This window comes from Ictidomys tridecemlineatus, chromosome 10, assembly GCF_052094955.1.
Source record: "Ictidomys tridecemlineatus isolate mIctTri1 chromosome 10, mIctTri1.hap1, whole genome shotgun sequence".
Classification (NCBI taxonomy): Eukaryota; Metazoa; Chordata; class Mammalia; order Rodentia; family Sciuridae; genus Ictidomys; species Ictidomys tridecemlineatus.
This window is the reverse complement of record NC_135486.1, coordinates 35,645,531-35,665,842: the sequence shown is the minus strand read 5'-3', so window position 1 is coordinate 35,665,842 and position 20,312 is coordinate 35,645,531. Positions and strand designations below refer to the sequence as shown.

At 39.2% G+C, this 20,312-nt stretch overlaps 1 protein-coding gene across 8 annotated transcripts in view; it reads right to left on the bottom strand.

Annotated features, from left to right (window-relative positions):
• The window catches only part of Cd46 (CD46 molecule), a 38,107-nt gene extending 18,743 nt beyond the window's left edge, over nt 1–19,364 (bottom strand). For 4 of the 8 annotated variants that reach the window (XR_005730863.2, XR_002484436.3, XR_005730862.2 and 1 more), the window contains exons 1-7: nt 18,823–19,363; nt 8,563–8,751; nt 8,143–8,245; nt 6,388–6,473; nt 5,328–5,525; nt 507–689; nt 63–107 (exon numbers count right to left, since the gene is read on the bottom strand). Coding sequence is in view for 4 of the 8 variants with exons in the window: in XM_040278221.2 (XP_040134155.1) it covers nt 63–107; nt 507–689; nt 5,328–5,525; nt 6,388–6,473; nt 8,143–8,245; nt 8,563–8,751; nt 18,823–18,943 (925 nt within the window). In the remaining 4 variants the exon portion in view is untranslated. Of the gene's footprint in view, nt 1–62; nt 108–506; nt 690–5,327; nt 5,526–6,387; nt 6,474–8,142; nt 8,246–8,562; nt 8,752–18,822 lie in introns of all 8 variants that reach the window. The other 4 variants (XM_078022737.1, XM_013360400.4, XR_005730859.2 and 1 more) reach the window with 3 other exon arrangements.
• Nucleotides 19,365–20,312: the final 948 nt, after the last annotated feature.

Sequence of the window (20,312 nt, the reverse complement as noted above, 5' to 3'; positions counted from 1 at the left end):
TAGTAGTTTCACCAGGAATTTTTAAGATTTTAAAAAAATGTATAAGAATAAAGTTACTAAACCTGAATAACTTATAGTTGGAGGTTTTGTATTGGGAGGAGGCGTCGCTGAAAAACAAAATAATGTTAAGTTGGATCAACCACCTGTTACTCTCATTTCACTTAGACATCCATGACTTTTATTCTTGACTTACACAAAACTATCCAAGCTTCAATTTACTACAAAAATTTGTTGCAATTTGCTTTTTATATATAAAAATATCGAACACGAGAACTTACATACCTGTGCCGTCTACATACACACTAAAAACCCTTAGCAAGATACCCAAAATCACAACAGGAGAATTCTAAGTAAATTTTAGTTCACATATCGAGTATAGAAAGGACTACAAGATGGAGTTAAATGCTATGATTATTACTTTCCATTTCTTTCTGTATCATTGGTATTTAATGAAATAAAATCTTTAAAAAAAAAAAAAAAAGGAGGAAACAAGGGAAACTTTGTACCTTTAAGACATTTTGGCAATGGAGGCTCCCAAACACTTTCACCGTTACAGACAGAGGTGGTGCTGCCATTCATGTAATAACCCTGAATGCATTCAAACACAACTGTATCTCTATAGGAAAACTTTTTTCCGAGTCCCGATAACTGGTTTCCATTTTCAACTGCTGGAAATGGACATTTGACCACTGAAAAGAGAAAAAACTTCAGAACTTAATGGAAATGGAAATTCGATTTAACATAGGAACAAAAACCAAAGTAGTACAAAGTATCAATACCCAGGGGAATAAAGAGACAAGGAATGGAATCCAACATGATAAAAAGATTTTGTAGATTAAAAATTTAACCAGGTGTGATGGAGCACGCTTGTAATCCCAGAGGCTTGGGAGCTGAAGCAGGAGGATCTCAAGTTTAAAACCAGCCTTAGCAACTTAGCAAGGCCCTAAGCAACTCAGCGAGACCCTATCTCTAATTAAAAAATAAGAGGGGTTGGGGATGTGACTTAGTGGTTAAGTGCTCCTGGGTTCAATTCCCAGTACCAAATATAAATAAATAAGAAGTAAACATAAACCATTATAATTCAAGATAAACAGATTCCAATGCTAAAACTTTGTGAAAAGTTAAAGGTTTTTTTTCTGAGAAGTTATATTTGAGCTCAAATTCAAAAGTTGAAAAGAAGCTAGTCCTGCACAGACATGCAAAAAGAAAATTCTCAGGTAGAGACCACGCAAACACAAACTGGGATGTTCAAGGTATAGAAAGGCCAATGGAACTAGGGCAGCTCTTTCTAAAATCTTTTTTGACTCCAACCCAGAGATGAACAAACATACTTCATGTTGTGAATCAATACACGAGCACACAGGCCCCAAATAAAAGTTAAGATCAGTACTTAGCCTCCATATGGGTGGACTTTGGCATTGACCATTCTACTCTATTGCTTAAGAAGTAAAATGTAGCCATTAAATCCCAGTACATGGATTTCGGGGTTTATTAATTATTTGTGAGAATTTGGAGGAAAAAAGTAGCTGTACTGAGCACAGAGTGCAAGAGAGTATCCTGTAAGAATAAATATGACCAACAGATGGGGGCCCAGTCATGTAATCCCTATTTAAGCTAGAAAAGGCTATGGATCTGAACTTCTACCTGGTACCTTTTCCATTTGCCTGAAAAACTTCAACAATTCTTGTAGTTTAGGTTATCTAGTGACAGATTGTCTCAACTTTGGTTTATCTTAAACTGTTTTCACTTATTCCACCTTCAGTTTTGAAAGACTTCCCTTGATAAAGAATGCAAGGTTAAGTGTTTCATTTTTCTTAGTACCCAACAGACACCACTGTCTTTCAGCATCAATAGTTTTAAGAGAAGTCAGTCGGTCATTCTTACTTGTCCCCACCCTTCCACAATAGTTTTTTGTTATTGTTCTCCTCCTCCTCTATCTGGCTGCTTTTTTTTCTTTTATCAAACTACCAAACTACTGGCATGTTTGCTTTTTTGTGGTTTATTTATTTATTTGGTAAATTTTAATGGTTTATCCATCCTGCTCAAGATTCGCTGTGCTTCCTCAACCTGAGGTGGTTGCTTTGAATCAAATTTGTATAAAATATGCACTGGGATCCATTTATGTTGTTGCCAAATCAGGAATTCACTCCTTTTTATATCTGGGTATTTATTACTCCATTGCTTTGATTTAGCACAAGGTGTCCACTGATGCACTGGGTGAAGGATATGTGGGTTGTTTCTCTGCATTTATTCAAATAATTTTCTACACTGTTCATTTGTTTCATTTTCTGAGACTCCAACTACATGTATGTTTGACTGCTTGATGCTCTCCCACGGGTCGGCAAGGCTCTCTCTCTTTTAAGATTTTCTTTTCAAATCATGTTGGATTTCTACTGACCTGTCTTTGGGTTCAGTGATCTCTTCATTTGTTGTGCTCAATCATACCTAATGCTTTTTTTTTTTAAGTTAGTGTATTGGAAATACTTTACATACAGTAAAATCCACTCTGTCGAGTGTACAGCTCTATAAGTTTTAACAAATGCAGTAAGTGCATAATACCCCTTTAATAAGAACACAGAAAAATTTCCCTATATCCATTTGTGGTTCATCCTTTCTCTTCATTTCTCAAAAGCAACCATTGATTTGTTTTCTAATTCCAAAGTAATTTTTTAGAATATCAGGTAAATGGAATCACAGCCTTTTGATGATGGCTTATTTCATTCAGCGTGATGCACTGTGATCCATTTATGTTGTTGCCAAATCAGGAACTCACTCCTTTTATATCTGGGTATTTATTACTCCATTGCTTCGATTTAGCACAAGATGTCCACTGATGCACTGGGTAAAGAATATGTGGGTTGTTTCCAGTTTGGGATGATTATGAATAAGGCTGCTATGAAAATCTTCACATAAGTTTCTCGATAAGCAGTTTTCCAGGTCAGGTGGGTAGCTGAGTTAAAAAATTACCAAACGTGTTCTAAAGTGGTGGTTTTTCTTTGCATTCTTACCAACAACATATGAGATTTCCAACTGCACCATATCCTTGCCAACACTTGGTATTATCAGGTGTGTGTGTGTGTGTGTGTGTGTGTGTGTGTGTGTGTGTGTGTGTTTTTAAATTCAACCATTCTAATAGGTGTTTGATGGTATCTCATTGTGAATATGGGCAACTTTACTTCTGCCTTTTCAATTTGCATGTCTATTTCTCTTGCCTTATTGTACTACATAGGAGCTCCAGCACAATGCTGAATAGATTGATGAGAGTGAACATTTTCTGCTTTGCTTCCGCCTTAATTAGTTCCTTCCTTAATTAGGAAAAAAAAAGAATCTTTTACCATTGAGTATAATATTAGTCATGGGGATTTTATAGATGCCTCTTATCTTTTGAAAAGAGACAGTTATCTTCTATTCCTAATTTGCAGAGAAGTTTTATCATGAAAAATTGATGGATTTGGTCAAACAATTTTTTTGGCATCTAAGAAGATATGACTTTTTTCTTCTTTTGAGTTTACTGATAATGGCAAATTACACTCATTAATTTTTATACCAAATGAACCTTGCATCCATGAAATAAAATCTTACTTGGTTATGATATACTTTTCCTTTTACATATCATAGGATTTCATTTGCTAATATTTTGTGGAGGATTTTTAGCTTTATATTCATTAAGAAAATTGTTTATACTTTTCTAGTAATATCTTTGTCCAGTTTTGGTATCAGAGCAGTGTTGTCCTCATAAAATGGATTGAGAAGTGCTTCCGTCTCTTGTATGTTCTTGCAAATCTTATGTAGTGTCAGTTATATGTCCCTTAAATGTTTGGTAGAATTCTGCAGTGAAGCAGTTCTCTTTATGGAAAGGCCATTAACTTTATAAATTGTATTCCTTTAATAGAGATATGACGATTCAGGTTTATGTCCATTTTAGGGTAAGTTTTGGTATTTCATATCTTTCAAAATATTTGCTGATTTAAGATATTACATTTAAGGGCATAAAGTTTGAAAAGAGACAGTGTAATGTTCCCTTATCCTCCTTTAAATACCTGCAGGATATTTATTGATATTGCTTTTTTCATTCTTGATATCAGTAATTTGAGTGTTTTTTGTTTTTTTTTTTTGCTACTGGGAATTGAACACAGGGCACCTTACTGCTAAGCCACATCTTTGGCCCTTTTTTATTTTGAGACAAGGTCTTGCTCAGTTGCTGACTGGCCTCAAACTTGGGATCCTCCTACCTCCTGAGTAGCTGGGATTACAGGCTAGATGACTTTGGGGCTTTTCCTTTTTTTCTAACAGAAAGATTTCATGCTATAAATTTCCTTCTAAGCAGTGCTTTAGCCAAATCTCACAAATTTTGCTATTCTCATATGCTATGTTTTCATTTTATTCAATCCAAAACACTTTCTAATTTTCCTCCTGACTTCTTTTACTCCTAAGTTTTTAAAAGTGTCTTGCAACATTTTCAATTATTTGGGCATTTCCTTGATGTTTTTGTTACTGATTTTTACTTTCATTCCACTGTGATCAGAGTTGAATGATGTCAGTTTTTTTGATATTTGCTAAAAATTGTCTTACTGCCTACACTGTGTTCTATCTTAGAGATGTTATATGTGCACTTGAAAAGAGTACATATTTTGCTGCTGATAGTCAGTGGTTCCTGTCTTTTAAAGGGCGAATCCCTTCCAATGTCTCCATGCTTATAGTCACTTTCCAGTGACTTGGCATATTTGAAGATTTTTAAAAATACATTTTGTCCAGAGTTTATCATTCTTTTTTAAAAAAAATTTTAAATTATACATGGACACAATATCTTTATTTTCTTTATTTATTTTATGTGCTGAGGATCGAACCCAGGGTCTCTCACATGTGAGGCGAGCACTCTACCACTGAGCCACAACCCCAGCCCCCAGAGTTTATCATTCTTATCTGTGGAGGGTTACTCCATTACAGTCTTCTTTGTACTGCCATTACCTGTAGCCAGAACTCTTAAATTTCTTGCAGTGTAACACTTTCTTATTTTCTTGTGTTCAGTTTGTTGAAATTTTTGTTCTTTCAAACAAAAACATACTAATTCATACACACATACCCGGAAGTGCGCAGACACACACAGAGTCATTCACAATGTATAAAACGGAGTGAAAGAATATGCTGGGATAAGGGATAGGAATCTCTAGATCTAGAGTTATTTTTTAGGCTCCACCTAACCTACATTAAATTAGAAACCAATTTTTCTAGAGGAAGGCACACATGTGCCTGTTTTGTTATATGTAGTTAAAACTATTTATAAAATATTTCTTCAGGAATGACAATGAAGCAGGATAGATCATTACCTTTACACTGAGGAGGACTGCTACTCCATACTCCGTTGCCGGCACAGTAAAGCTCTTTTTCTCCCACAAGTGAAAGTTCTTCTCCTGCAGGTTTTTTATTACAACTGTAAGTTACTGCTTCCATATACTCAAATACTTCTATGTCACTAAAGGAGTATTTCCCATCTTTGATTTTTGGAGGTGGTTCACACAAAATCTCTTCATAAAGAGGGTTAAAAAAAGAAGAAGAAGAAATGAAAGGGAAAAGGAAAATTGAAAAAATTAAGACAACATTAGTAAAGCTCTATGAATTACCTTCAATAAATTCATCAACATGGAATTTCTTTTTCTCCCCCCAGTATAGGATTTCTATAAAGCTAGTTGTGAATTGAATATTCATCTAGAAGAGGGTTTCTTTGAGAAGATGCTTTATCCCAGGTTCAAGCCATTAACATAGAAAGAACTTCCAGAACAAAACTCATTTTAAGTTACAGAATACTACAAATATTTGCAAGGCCACACTAAGTTTTGTCCTAGACATCTTAAGAGATGCCGACAATGTGTTGAGAAATTTGCCTGTGATTAAAAATAAAACTGAGGGCTAATTGAGAAATGCTTGATAAACATGTTCATTCTCTAAATTGGTGGTTTGCAATAATACCCACACATTTTCAGTTTTTCACTCTCGTCCTCACAGTAGTTTTTTTGCAGAGGCTATGAAGCTTGGTAACACGACAGACCAACTCCAAATGTCTTCCTTTAAGCCAGATAAAGGAAGAGACTTGTAAAAATGTAAAGCAATGTCATTATTCTACTATTCTTTTGTTTTGGAAAATTTTCACTAAAAAAAATGTTACACAGGTTAACATGTATCAAGTTTATTGTCCTTAAAATGAGTTAGTAAATAAGAATTTTTAAAGCTTCTCCATTTTCATTCCATCGTGATCAATATTAATAGGATGTATATCCCACATCAAGAAAATCTCTTTGGGCTACACATTAATCTAAAGGCATGACTGTGTCCAAGACCAAAATGTTTGAGAACTGCCAATCTAAATTAAAAAAAAAAAAATTTACTTACTTTCACATTGTGGGGCTTTACCATCCCAGTGTGGGTTTTCTCCCTTAAGCACACAATTTACGATTGCTTTACCAATTATGTAATAACTAAATGAGAAAAGAAAAAGTTAATGTTTTCTGTAGCAGTCAACAAGATGCACATAATAATGAAGGCAACTTCTAGATAGTTGTTTTCTTACATTGCAGTAGTGTGAGGGAAAGATACACCAAAGTGCTAAATAAATCTGCAGTTTAATCAAATGAAGAATTTCTCCCCGCGAACACACATTGTCCAACAGCAACATCGTCTAAATAAATCTGTTGTTGTAAATCTCTCGGTGTGGTCACATTACACATTGATTCTTATGCCTTCACTCACACATTCTGCTTAGTGAGGCCAGTGCTCAAGGAAAAGAGCCTTCCTAGAACTGAACTACCTGGGTTTCCGTCCCTGCTCCATGGCTGACCAGCCACTTGAGCTTTGGGCAAGCCACTTACAGTTTCTCTTGTTCAGTTTCCTCATTAGTTAAAAGAGCATCCAAGTACACGCCCCATAGGTTTGTTTAAAGAATCAGATGAGTTAGTACCTGGCATACAGTAAGTGCTAGCTGAGTGTTAGCTGTTATTAATGTGCAGATCAGAATGTATTTCTAGGAATAGCTCTAGAAGACTCCTACTCAATGAAATCTTCTCTGATGATTGAGATTCACAGGCATCTCTCTTCCTCCTGGATTCTCACTGTCATTATGCATTACTCTACTTACATGGTACTGCTCATTTACTATTTTGCTTTCATAACTTTATATATTGTGTTTCTTTATAAGAATACGACTTCATTGGTTAGGGCCTGTGCTTCAGTTTTCTCAAAAGTACTGAGCAAGCTCACTAAACCTAACTGAATAGGCCAATATTTTTATTGATCAAATTAAAAAATAGTGAAACTGCTTGTTGATAGTCATAGCTCACTTTCCCCACAAGAATTACTTATTTTTAATAAATATAGTGTATTACACTGAATCTCTAAATGCACATTTTTTCATAAATGCCCAATATCCCCAACTTACATCACTAGAAAGAGCCTTAAGAAAAAAGGCTATTATTGAGTGGCCAGTGTCTCCTTCTGAGATGCTTTAATTCTTTCTTTAAAAAAAAAAAATATATATATATATGTGTGTGTGTGTGTGTGTGTGTGTGTGTATTAGTGTGGATGGACATAGTGCCTTTATTTTATTTATTTGTATGTGGTGCTGAGGATCGAACCCAGTGCCTCATGCATGCTAGGCAAGTGCTCTACCACTGAGTTCCAGCTCCAGCTGCTGGGATACTTCAATTCTTTGTAGCAGTCTCAAAAATAAGGTTTTCCATCTGAACAATCTTGACCAGGTCAATTTTAATCTGATTAATACCTTACAAAGATCTCTGGACAGAGGAATGTCTTTGGTTGGCTATTCTACCTCCCATTTCTGGGAGTGCTACTTCAGCTTTTACAAGCACTTAGTTGTGAAGAACCAAGCCACTGTGAGTATGCTATTCCTAACATTTATATAGACTTATTATTAAGTATGGCAAATAGTATACAGCTTTGTTTTCCTTCAACTTCATTTTATTTATTACACATATTTCCTGTCTCTAATAAAGTACCCAAGGACTGTTTGGCTAGAAGTAGAACTTCACCCAGAAAGCAAAATTAAACAAAGTTTATGTGAATGCTTAAGAAGAGAAGAAAAACAAAAAGCACCAGTAACATTGACCTTATTTCCTGTAAGGAGCAACTTACCCACTAGAACAAGAAAAATGAACTTGAGCACCCCACTGGTGAGTTCCATTTGGGTAATCGGCTTTGCCAAATTTAGGAGCACCTAAATATGGACATCTTCTTTCTAAAAGAAAATAATTGTGAAATTTTAAAATTCAGTTTCAAAACATACTTGAATCAAAGTCAAAACTCAGCTTTGCTCTTTGAATTTATGGAATATTATTTTCTTTAACTACTGTATCACAAGGGCAATGTAAGATTCACAGTTACACAGGCAACCAAGAAAAAGACTCCCTAAAAATTTCTCAAATCCTGCAAAACCACACTTAATTCAAAGTCTTGTTTCATGTGAGAAAATCATCATTGCAATAGTGGCATATGCTCCCTAAAATGTGGGGAAATCTCTAGAGCAAGCAAAAAGATAAGGTTGTATTCACTTACTCATACAGGCATCGTCTGAAATAGGCACCCAGGTATGATTCGGCTCACAAGTAGCAATCGTGAGAAACCCCAATACTTGGTCATATCCTTTTTTACACCTATAAGTTATTTCTTCTCCAACTTCATAATAGGGTTTAGGTTTGCCAACGAGCTCCAAAGCTTGAAATGGTGGTGGCAGTACACAGGCATCTAGGGATAATGGAAGAAGAACATGAAGATGAAGCAGCAATTCAACTTTCACCAGCCAGAGACTGTGGTTTGGCAACAAGGAGCACACAGAAAATGGAAAGGTCCTTGGAAAGATTCCAAATGACTGTTGAATGCTTTACTCAAGAAATGCTGCTCATGGAAGATGCCCCTTATGTTGCATAACATTCAATTAGCTTTTGGCTTACTTCAGAATAAACCAAATTTGTACTCAGCCTCACAATGAAGAGATACTATCAATGTTTTTGGTCTTAAAAAAAAAAGATATGTGTGTGTGTGTGTGTCTTTCTTTCCCCATTTTCTTGTAAACTCATTTCAAAATTAACCTTTCCCCTAAGAAGTCATCTCTAGTACACAGCACTCTGCTTAGATTACGTTTCCATAATCTGAAACAGTAATTTATGACAGCTTGTCATTTCAGGCTCGATCTTTCCTTAGAAGGCATGTCTCCAGAGGTCAGGAACCATGTCTTCTTTTCCTGCTATACTCTGTCCCCAGGGTGGGCTCAAGAAATGCTGTGGTAAGGGGTGATTATTAAATAAGCATTGTAGATTTTCATAGTTCAACATAAATAGGACCAAAGTATTTCAAAATACATAACTTCACTCCATGTGCTTCATGAACTTCTAATAGGTAAACAAATGCCATGTAAATATAAAAGGTTCCCACTTTGGGTGGCATTTCATAAACTGCCCCCGTCTTGCTCTCTTGAGTACTGAACACTATTAAATCTTCCTTCATCAATCACTGCACCACACACTCCCTTGGGAGCCCGAGGTAGCTGTGGTGCTGTGTATCTTACCCATCTCACAAGGAGAGAACACTGCTGTCCTTCTAGAACATTCTACTTTCCTTTTTGTCTTTTGCTTTGAACACAGACACTCCACCTATTCATCTTCCTTGACCTATCTGAGCATTTATAAACCTAGCAACAGTTATAAAAGATACCATGAAGGAGACAATAAGTGGAGGCTGAACTTGTTCAAAGAATGCAAAAGCTTCTCCTGTGAGTTACGGATCTAAGAAGACAGGTCTGTTTTGACCCAGAGGAGCCTTGTCTTTCTTATTCCTTGGATCTCACTCATACTTGAGATGCAAAGACGGGTCAAGAAAATTCTAAATGATAGAAATGTTCCTCTCATGTCATTTTCTAAAATTCTCTCTCCATACACCTAGTCCAACATAATATTTACATTGTGTTCTGCAATCCACCTAGGGGCCACCACCCTGGTTTTAATATCTGAACATTCCTCCATCAACTGCCTAAAACAATAGCAAAAAGCAAACCAAAAAAATCTTAGTAATGAAAAGCATCATTTAAAAAGACACAAGAGAGAGTTGAATTTTATTACTAATAGTAAATTTACCGAATATCCGGAGCCACAAATTTTCATTTTACAATAGGAGAAAAGGGGCGGGGCTAGAAACACTACCTGATTCTGTCCTAGATACAGATGATTAACACCATTTTAGAATTTAGAACCACCAGGACAGAAATCAAGTAACCGCATGCCATTTACAAAATTATACAAGTATCCTTTGCTTTATGCATTCAATTTTAGTAACTGGTTTGAAAACAGAGGATTCTTAACTTGACTTTCAATGTGGTGCTTTATAAGATATGTCAATTAGATGGTCTAGTCTATTCAACTGTCATGAAGTTTCCTTCTCCCTAACATGCATCAAGAAAGATATGCTTGGGCTGAGGATGTGGCTCAAGTGATAACGCGCTCGCCTGGCATGCGCGGGGCGCTCGGTTTGATCCTCAGCACCACATAAAATAAAGATGTTGTGTCCACCGAAAACTGAAAAATAAGTATGAAAAAAAATTCTCTCTCTCTCTCTCTCTTTTTCTCTTAAAAAAAAAAGAAAGATATGCTTTCAACAGTGTGCAGAATCAAAATTTTTAGTTTGGTAACCAGTACATTCCAAGCTTTATACACTGTAATAATTAAGTCTAATACCACACTCTTGTTTAATTGAATTTGTTCTCTTGCTCAGAACATTAATATTTTTTCTTATTGAGATTTTCAAGCTAACCATTCCCAGCTACAGTATCTTGATTAATTTTTTCCTAGATAGTTTACAATGTTATTAAATATAAGTGGCAATGCTGAACTGTAATAGATGCCATTATATAACATGATAGGCTATCCCAGGTGAGTTTCAGTATAAAGTGAATTAGTTCTCTATACTAGATCCACTGAACTGTTCACCTTCTCCACACTTATACATGCTTGCAAAAATGAACTCTGACGTATGCGCACATTCACACCACCACCCAGATACCACCAGAAATTCCTGGTAACTCACCACAAATGGAACTGCAACCAAACCTGACCATCTTGTGCCTTCTCCTACTGTTCTCACAAGCAGTTTTTAAACTGTCTTTGCTTCCTTAAAATGCAGGCTGTGACTTCTATATCTTCTATTCTAAATTTTATTCCTCATTTCCCACTCATTTCTAGGCCCCCCAAAATCACTGTTAATCACTTTCAAAGTCGTTAACTGGCCTCTCCCTCATTAAGTTCATACTAATAGTCTTTTCCTCATGAGTTTCATTACCCTTTGGATGATACTAGAGATTTGGGTCCCCCCCATGACTTCAGTGCTGTCTTCTGCTCTAGAATGATCGGTCTCTCTCTTCTCTCTTCTCTTCCTCCCCAGCTACGTACCCCTCCTTGGCTTCCTAGAGAATACACCACCCTGAGTTTCAGTTTTTTCTCTGCTGTTTGAGGATCTCCTGTTTCTTCATTCTGCAGGACCCCTCTCCTGACTTCATTACTGGTGATAACCAACAGCCTTCCAGGCCCCTGTTTCTATCCTTGGTCTCTAGCTGCCACGCCTATATATTCATTGCCTCCCCCACACGGGTCCTCTTGAAATAAGTCACACCATTGCATCTAACACAGCAAAGCTTGAGTGTGGTCACTTTTGATTTATCTTATTTTCACATATCCAACAAACAAGTTCTGTTTCCACAGCTGAAATGCTCTATTCATTTACTTCTTATGCAAGCTCCCAGGATTTCTCATCTGAATGGCTGCAAGAGTTTCTCTTTACCTATCTTGTCACCTTTCATTGAACTGATTTTTTTTCACATTGCTAACAAAGTAATATTTATATGATCCATTAATCGACATTCTTCCAAGACAGATAGGGACAAATTAAAGTCCCTCACTATAGAACCCTGCTCACCCTGGCAAACTACTCTCAAGCCATTCTCAGTTACTTGGAGGCCTATACGGGTGTGTTTTCCAACCCTTTAGGTCTTCATGCATCATTTGATTTCAGTTTTGACCAGCAAGAATGCCTTTCTCCCACCTCCCACATCCTATCCTCCCAGCCTCATCTTAGATGATTCTTTTTCCTTGAAGCATCTTGATATTTCTTGCTCAAAAAAATCGTTTTGCCATCCCCAGCGACTTTGAGGCTGAGGCAGAAGGATAGCAAGTTTCAGGCTAGCCTGAGCAACTTAGTGAGACCCTATTTCAGAATAAAAAGAAAAAGGGCTGGGATGTAGCTCAGTGGAAGAGCTCTTGCCTAGCATGTGGGAAGCCCTAGGACCAAAAACAAATAAACAAAAATCTCTCAAATAAACAAAAATAAAAGTCAAGGTTAAGTGCCCTTATGATGCCCCAATTTACTCCTTTCACAGATGTTTTCATATTGTGCTTACTGGTTGTTTACTCCCTTTTGAGGATGGTGGCTCATTCATCTTTGCATGTCTGGTACCTAGTACCAGAGCTGCATGAGTACTACTATCAGATATATATGCACTTAAATCAAAATTCAAATTCTTCACTCTTCAGCCAACTTGCTTTGGTGAAATCTGAAAATCATATTTTTTTTATTTGCTGTTTTTATGCCAGTCTTCAAAATTTTTTCCTTAGTTATAAACATTTCTCTTTATTAGAGGTTTATTTCTTTCATGTCAAAATTTATACTGTACTAGTTTATTATGGATCCAGTCTCCATTACTGCTATTATTAGAAATGGCATTTTAACATCATCAAAGGTGAACTCCAAATATGGTGAGTTACATTTTTTTCAAAAGTTATAGTTATATAACAACACACCAGAACCTGTTTCTTAGAACAATACCTATGACGATAAAACAATTCAGAAATGGCCAGTATTAAGCACTACCTGTGCCATGCATTGTTTTTTAGCTAACTTCATATTTCTAATCATCCTATGAGATTTATACCATTTCCCCCTTAAGATGAGCAAACTAAGGCATCATAAAGTGAAGTAACTTTCTCAAGAATATATTCCTAGCCAGGCATGGTGGCATACACCTATAATCCCAGTGGCTCAGAAGCCTGAGGCAGGAGGATCACAAGTTCAAAGCCAGCCTCAGCAACTGTGAGGCTCTAAGCAACTCAGTGAGACCCTGTCTCTAAATAAAATACAAAATAGGGCTGGGGATGTGGCTCAATGGTTGAGTAGTTGAGTACCCATGAGTTCAATCCTCAGTACCCGCCCCCTCAAAAAAAAGAATACATTCCTAGTATTCCTAGACAGACCCAGAATTCAAGCCAGGTAGCCTGACTGCCAGAACACACCATGAACCATTACCAACCTGCTTCCCATTCCCATCTCCCATCTGGAACCCCCACACGCTGACACCATCTTAACACTATCTATAATATAGTGCTCAAGAAATTATCTTCTACTGTGCCTGGGGAAATTAATGCAACCCTAGTTTAGATTCATGTTGTTCTAAGTTGAATAAAAGAGCTCACATTGTCCTAAATGGACAGGTAATCACACCAGAGTCTGAATTTGCAGTTGTGATGATTTATTCCTAATTAGCCTGTTGCCTCTCACAGATACTCTGTTTTCCAGATTTCTCCCTTTATCTTGCCTCCTTTGCCCAACATTGAGCAGCTTGGCAGTCCAGCTGCATCACATCTGAACACCTTTGCTTCTGCACCTTGGCTCCAGACATCCTTCCTCCTAGATTGGCCACAACTCCTGTTCAACTCTTATCTTTCTAGACTTAAGTCACCCATGGCTTTCTCTAGGAAACTTTTTCTGTCTCCTCCTGGGAAGTAGTAACTGGCTGCCTTCCTCTGGACTCTCCTGTATATGGATCTCTCTCAGGTAACTAGCACATGCTCTTGTAACAGCATGAATAGCTGTATTCATCCATAGGGTCACAACATCTAGCACATGTCCTTCAAAGTAGCAGTTAAAAAAAAAAAAAAAGGTTAGTCATAGTAGCACTGCTACCAGACACAAAACAATGATCAAGAATATGTTGGAACACATTTATTATTGAAAATGATCATGTTAAAGTTTTATGCACTGGAGAACAGAGAATTGGCCATTTCTTTTGTTGTCTGTCTCCCAGTTTTCTGCCCCATCTCCTAGCTGATGACCAGATGAACACTGCTCCTTTAGCACTGTAGCATGCAGGGTAGGAAAACCAAGAAACTGCCAGACAAATACTATTGCTCTTGGCTTCTTTAATTGGAAAGAAGAAAAATGCCTAAAATAGGCAGATGAGACCATGCATCACAGGAGATTGTGGGTTTTCTCTGAAAAAGCAGCTCCACTTCTGGAGGAAGAAGACTGGTCTCCCAATTTTTTTTCTTTCTGAAATTGCACAAATGCTCCCTTCTGCAATCTCTCCCATTTGACAGCCGCCTTTGAGGTGTTAGGACTCCCATGCACACCACTATCTAATTATAAATGTTTCTCCTCATGAAAGAGTGAGCTGCTCCCTAAATGATAACTCATTTTACCCACTTCTTCTCCCTGCCCAGCAGTGAGCTCTCTGTTCAACAATCTTGACTTTACCTGGCAACCATACACTTAACCTTGGTTTTCCAAGTTTCAGTGTTGTTACTTTTCCTGTTACACTCTATTCATTTTACTTATTCATTTTCCTGTGTTTCAAATAGCTTCCATCATTTTCTTAAACTTTGAATTTAAAGCCTATTTTTAAAAGTGTATTCTTAAAAAAATAATTCCTTTTGTGTTCTAACATCACTATGCTTGATTCGCCTCTCTCCCTTTTGAAATGAACTTTTTAGTGATCAATAAGAAGCAAGATTGGAGTACTAGGAGCCCTGGAGAGCCTATACATAGGGGAAGGCAGGTCCTTTCTGACCCTCAGCTGCCCCTGTCCTAGCTCCACAGAAAGACCAGCTCACCCATGGTTCTTTAAAGAACTTTTCTCCTGCAGACAGGAGGAATTTTTCTTGTGCACTTAAATCCTCACCAAATAGGAAACTTAGGGTTTTTTTTTTTTTTTTAGTATTTCATGAATATTGATACTGAATCAAAAAATTGGCCATTTGGAACAAAAAAATGTTATAAGACAGATAACATCTCTCTGCCTTCTAATGGTGGGGGGAGAGAATAGAAAATTTTAGAAGGGTGATTACAATTTAGGAGGCATTTGCGCTGGTGTGTGTGTACCAGAAACACGGTAGTCAGGGAAGGTCTCTCTGAGGGGTGTTAACAGTCCAGCTGAGTTTGCAGGATAAGACACAGCCTTAGATTATACAGTGAAGACCTTCGGCCTATTTGATGAGCAGAAATGTCACCTTCCCTCTAGTCACTTGTTAAGTGCAGGGAAGCATGCTCCTTTCCTCTAGAGCACTCCAGTTGGTTTGTAATCTATGCATTAGTATTATTCATTGGTTAATGTCTGTTACTTCCAATACATCTTAGCAGATATTTATAGATTGCCTACTATGTGTCTGTCACTGGGGATATAACAGTAAAATAAAGTCCCTGCTTTGTGCACTTATATATGTGTACACAATTAATGAAAGAAGGACCATGACAATAGGCATGGCCTATTATTGCCTACCAGTATGACCTCAGGACCAGCACAGGACTTGGAACCAACCTAGAAGTCAAATATTGTTCAATGAATGCTGCTAAGTAAAGAAATGCAGCATACAAGCTGTATATGTAATAGGATCCTACATAGAACATGGGTATAGAAACACACAAAGTGTATTAAAAAACAGGAGATACAAAAAATGGTTAATTTTGTGTAAACTTTATACAATAATCATATACCTCTCTGCCCTGCCCCTCTCTATATATATACACCAGAGATTGAATCTAGGGATGCTTAACCATTGAGCCACACCCCCAGCCTTTTTTGAATTCTTTGAGACAGGACCTTCCTAAATTGCTTAGGCTTCCCTCACTAAACTACTGAGGATGGCCTTGAATTAGTGATCCTCTTGCCTCAATCTTGCCAGCGGCGGGGATTATATGAGTGTGTCACTGCACCTGGCAAGCATATATTTTGAAAAAAGTATTTATTCTATTCAATGAAAGGCACAACAAACAGCGGAATGGGCCTTCATCTTTAGTTACTGAGCTGTTGGTGAGGATACTAATTTCCCACTAGGTTTGGCTAGTGATGTTTTTGTAGACTGCTCCTCTGAACCATGACCCTATAAGGGAAACAATCACCCCATCCCCCCAAAAAATTAGGTTATAATATCTAATACGATCCGTATTGGTTGGGAACAGGAAAATAACTCCATAGACAAAAACCAAAACATCTGGGGCTGGGGTTGTGTGAGGCACTGTTATGGGGAGACACCTCAGAAAGCACTCTAAGTCCGAATTTTAAATCAAAAGAGAGCTTTATTTACTTGGCCAGGGACTGTCACTCACCACAGAGACTCAAGCTCTGTGGGAGGACAGCAGCTTCCCGGTCCATCCAAAGACATATAGAAGCACAAAACCCACAACTCAGTGACTTGCTTATCGTCATGTAAGCTAGCCAATCATAGAAATTAAAATATTGATAAGTGGGACCTGTGGGCTCTAGGCAGGACCAGCCAGCAAGCATGTGATGAACAGAAGCTAAAATAGCATTATCTTTGCAGTTCAGTTGACCACAGTCCTGGGTTCAAGCAGGTGCTAAACAGTCACATAATTGAATTTGGGCGGGGGTCAGCAGGGTGAGAATCGACTTCAAAGTCATGTAGACCCACAAGGGCTTTCAAACCCAGGATGTAGCTCACCAAGACCACCACTGCATCCTGAGTAGGGTACAATTTGTAGGGTACAAAGTACAGAAAGACAATTTTTTAAAATAAGAAAACAGCTTTCATTTCAGTTTCTCAGAAACAGCTCTTGTAACAGTTTTTATAGAATGCAGCAAAATGGAGTCTTAGGGCTGCCTATGCCAGTTCTTGCTTTATAATTGTCTTATTTCACTTATCAAAATCTTGTACCTATAATCTGTATTTTTTACTAATCTATAACCTATTACTTACACTCTTATTGATTGTATTTATCAGTTCACACCACAAGAAACTAGTGATAAAACATCCTGTGATGCTTCCTCTTCTCAGAAAACTCTTTAAATTAAGACCAAAAAAAAAAAAAAAAAAACATTTAAGGGTGTACAAAATGAAGTGGACTGACTTTGACTCATAATGAGACTGAGACCAACAGTGAGACACACAACAGACAAGGCACCATAAACAAACCTAACTGACCAGAGATTTAGATAGGGTTTTTTTTAATATTTATTTTTTAGGTGTAGATGGACACAACACAATGCCTTTATTTTTATATGGTGCTGAGGATCAAACCCTGGTCCTACCTGTGCTAGGCTAACGGTCTACTGCTGAGCCACAATCCCAGCCCCTAGATAGGGTTTTTAACCCCAGATGGGCCAGTGAAGGACATCTGGATGGACACTGCCCTGGACCAGGAAGTATGTGCTGCGTCCAGCCTTCCCTGATGTCCCCAGACTGTGGATCCACACAAACCAAGTTTTAAGTTTCAAGCTTACCTTTCCCTGGAGAACTAAGTGCTCTCAAATAGGCAGTCTGCAGGTTTGGCAGGAGCCGATGAGGAGAGGACTCGTCCCCAGGTTGTCTCCAGCCCACTGGGTCTCCTGGGTATTTCTGAGCGTTGTCCCATTTATGGGACAAGAAATAAATATCTCTTCTTTTCGCGGCCAGCGCACCAAATGTTATGGGGAGACACTTCAAAAAGCACTCTAAGTCCGAATTTTAAATCAAAAGAAGAGAGCTTTATTTACCTGGCCAGGGACTGTCCTCCCACAGAGCCTGAGTCTCTGCAGTAGGTGACAGTCCCTGGCCAGGTAAATAAAGCTCTCTTTTTAAATTTAATTTAAATTCCGACTTAAGAGTGCTTTCTGAGGTGTCTCCCCTTAACAGCACTGGGTTCGATCCTCAGCACCACATTAAATAAATAAGTAAGTAAATAAATAAGAGTATTGTGTCCATCTACAACTAAAAAAGAAATTGAAATTAAAAAAAAAAAAACCCATCCACTTGTACACCAAGACCAATTCTGTGTAGGGCAACAAAAAAGTTTCACATCGTGCGCCCTTTCCCAGCCCTCTAAACTCAGACACTGAGAAATTGCTCTCACCCGGCAAAAGCAGGGCAACCTACCCTCCCCAGAGCCAAACAGTGAGCTTACCTTGGCACTGCAGAGCAAGCCACTTTTGCATAACACACTGAACAATGTCCCGCCAGGTCTCCTGCCAGGTGTCCCACAGCTCAGCTCCTTTAGGCACCGCAGACACCCTGCAACTCTTACTGCGGTTACAGCGATACCCAAAAGAGCAGCCCCTTTCTCCAAGGCACTAACCTGTGCAGGAAACACCGGCAAACTCTAACCACCCCCCCCCACCCCGGCACAGCACGGACCCTAGCCACACCTCCTTGCACCTGAGCATTCTAGACACCTCACCTGGAGCTCCCATGTGCGCTCCTCATCCAGAATTGGCTCAACCCCGGAAACTCGGCGAGTGTTTGCTAGGGCCACAGCTAGACCCTGGGCGAACCTCCGCCGCTCAGGCACCGCTCCAACCGCGCGAACAGGGCTTCACTTCTTGCGCAGCAGGGTCGCCACAGTGCCCAGCCCGAGTGCGCGTCCTGGAAGCGCTTAACGCACCATCCCTAGGAAAACCCTGGCCGCATCCTCTACCCCAACCTGAGTCAACCGCAGGTCCACCCATACCCACGGCCCCCAAACCAAGCTCCAGCCTCTTTGTCGAGGTGCGCAACCTCTTCAGGCTCTTACCTGAGAGTGTAAACAGCAGGAATGCCAAAGTCGCTAGAAAGATCCCTAGTAGGCACCGCTGTAAAGTAAAGGAACTCTTTCCGCGGCGGGGAAGCGCCGTGCAGGGCGCGGAAGACACCATCACCTTTCAGAAGATGAACAGGAAAACAGTGCCAGCCAAGCAGGGGAGTCCCTTTTGAGCCCGGTTGTCATACGCAACAATCCCCAAATTCACAAAGTGTGCAGGGCCGCCAGACAAGTGGGCGTGGCTGGGCCAGCGCCCCAGTCGGAAGTGACTGGAGGCGGAGCCACTGCGCCTATCCGGCGACATCAGGGCGGGGTCTCGGCGCGCTTTGCTCCAGGGCCTCCAGGGGACCCGGGGTGCTCCCGGCTGGACCGATACCAGGGTTATCAGCTGCACTCAGCTCCACCAGAGCCTCACCGCGCTCTGGCTGCGTCCTCTGCAGACCACTCTCCAGGCGCTGGATGGCGGGAAAGAGTTGTCTCACCGCCGCCTTCGTAAACTGTTTACCACCTCACGGTGGAAGGGTGGAAAAGGAACTAACTGCTGGCTTTGTCATCATTTCCGGCCACTCAGGCCTGAAGAACAAAACACAGCGACCTATAAATAGAAATCTAGAGCTCGGGCGGCGAGTCACTGTGGGGCCAGCACCCCTTGGGACTTATCCTGCTGCTCCTTAGGCTGCCGCACTGCCTGGGCCCTTACTCTGTGTCTGGCATTAATCAGGCTTTATTAGGAACAATACTTCGAGTCTTCCTTGCTTAAATGCCTGCTGCTAAATTCCCTCAGGGCCTTCTCTTCATTCTCCAAAAATCTCACAGGTTTGACCCCGGCACCCTCAATCCCTAAGGTAATTCTTCTTCCTCCTCTTTCCTTGAGAAAACCCAGGGGAAAGTAAAATATTAAGCATCTCTTTGTTATTAGCATATCGGGACTCTAAGGGACCCTTGTCCTAGAACAACTAAATTATTTTTTTGTTGTTGTTATTGGTACCAGGGATTGAACCCAGGGGCGCTTAACCACTGAGCCACATCCCCAGACTCCCCACTCGACCTTTCTTGATTTGTTTTGTTTTGTTTTAATTTATAGACAGGATCTCACTGAATTGCTTAGGGCCTTACTAAGTTCCTGAGGCTAGTTTTAAACTTGTCATCCTCCTGTCTCAGCCTTCGGAGCTGCTGGGATTACAGGAGTGTGCCGCCATGCCTGCTAACATAACTAAATGTTTTATGGGAGACAAAATATACATGCATGAAAAAGGAAAGAACAGGATAAGTGTAAAATTCCTGGAAGGAATGAGTGTGATAGGATTTGGGATGAGTAGGAATTACTTAGGAGAAGAAGATAAAGGGCAAAATTTTTTTGTTGAAATAATCTCTAGCACAATGCTGGAAAATTAAGAATGAGCAAGATTGATCTGAAGGGTCCTGAGAAAACTTGGATGAAAGGTAAAAGAAAAACTAACAGAAGTGGCATTAAAAGAACAAAC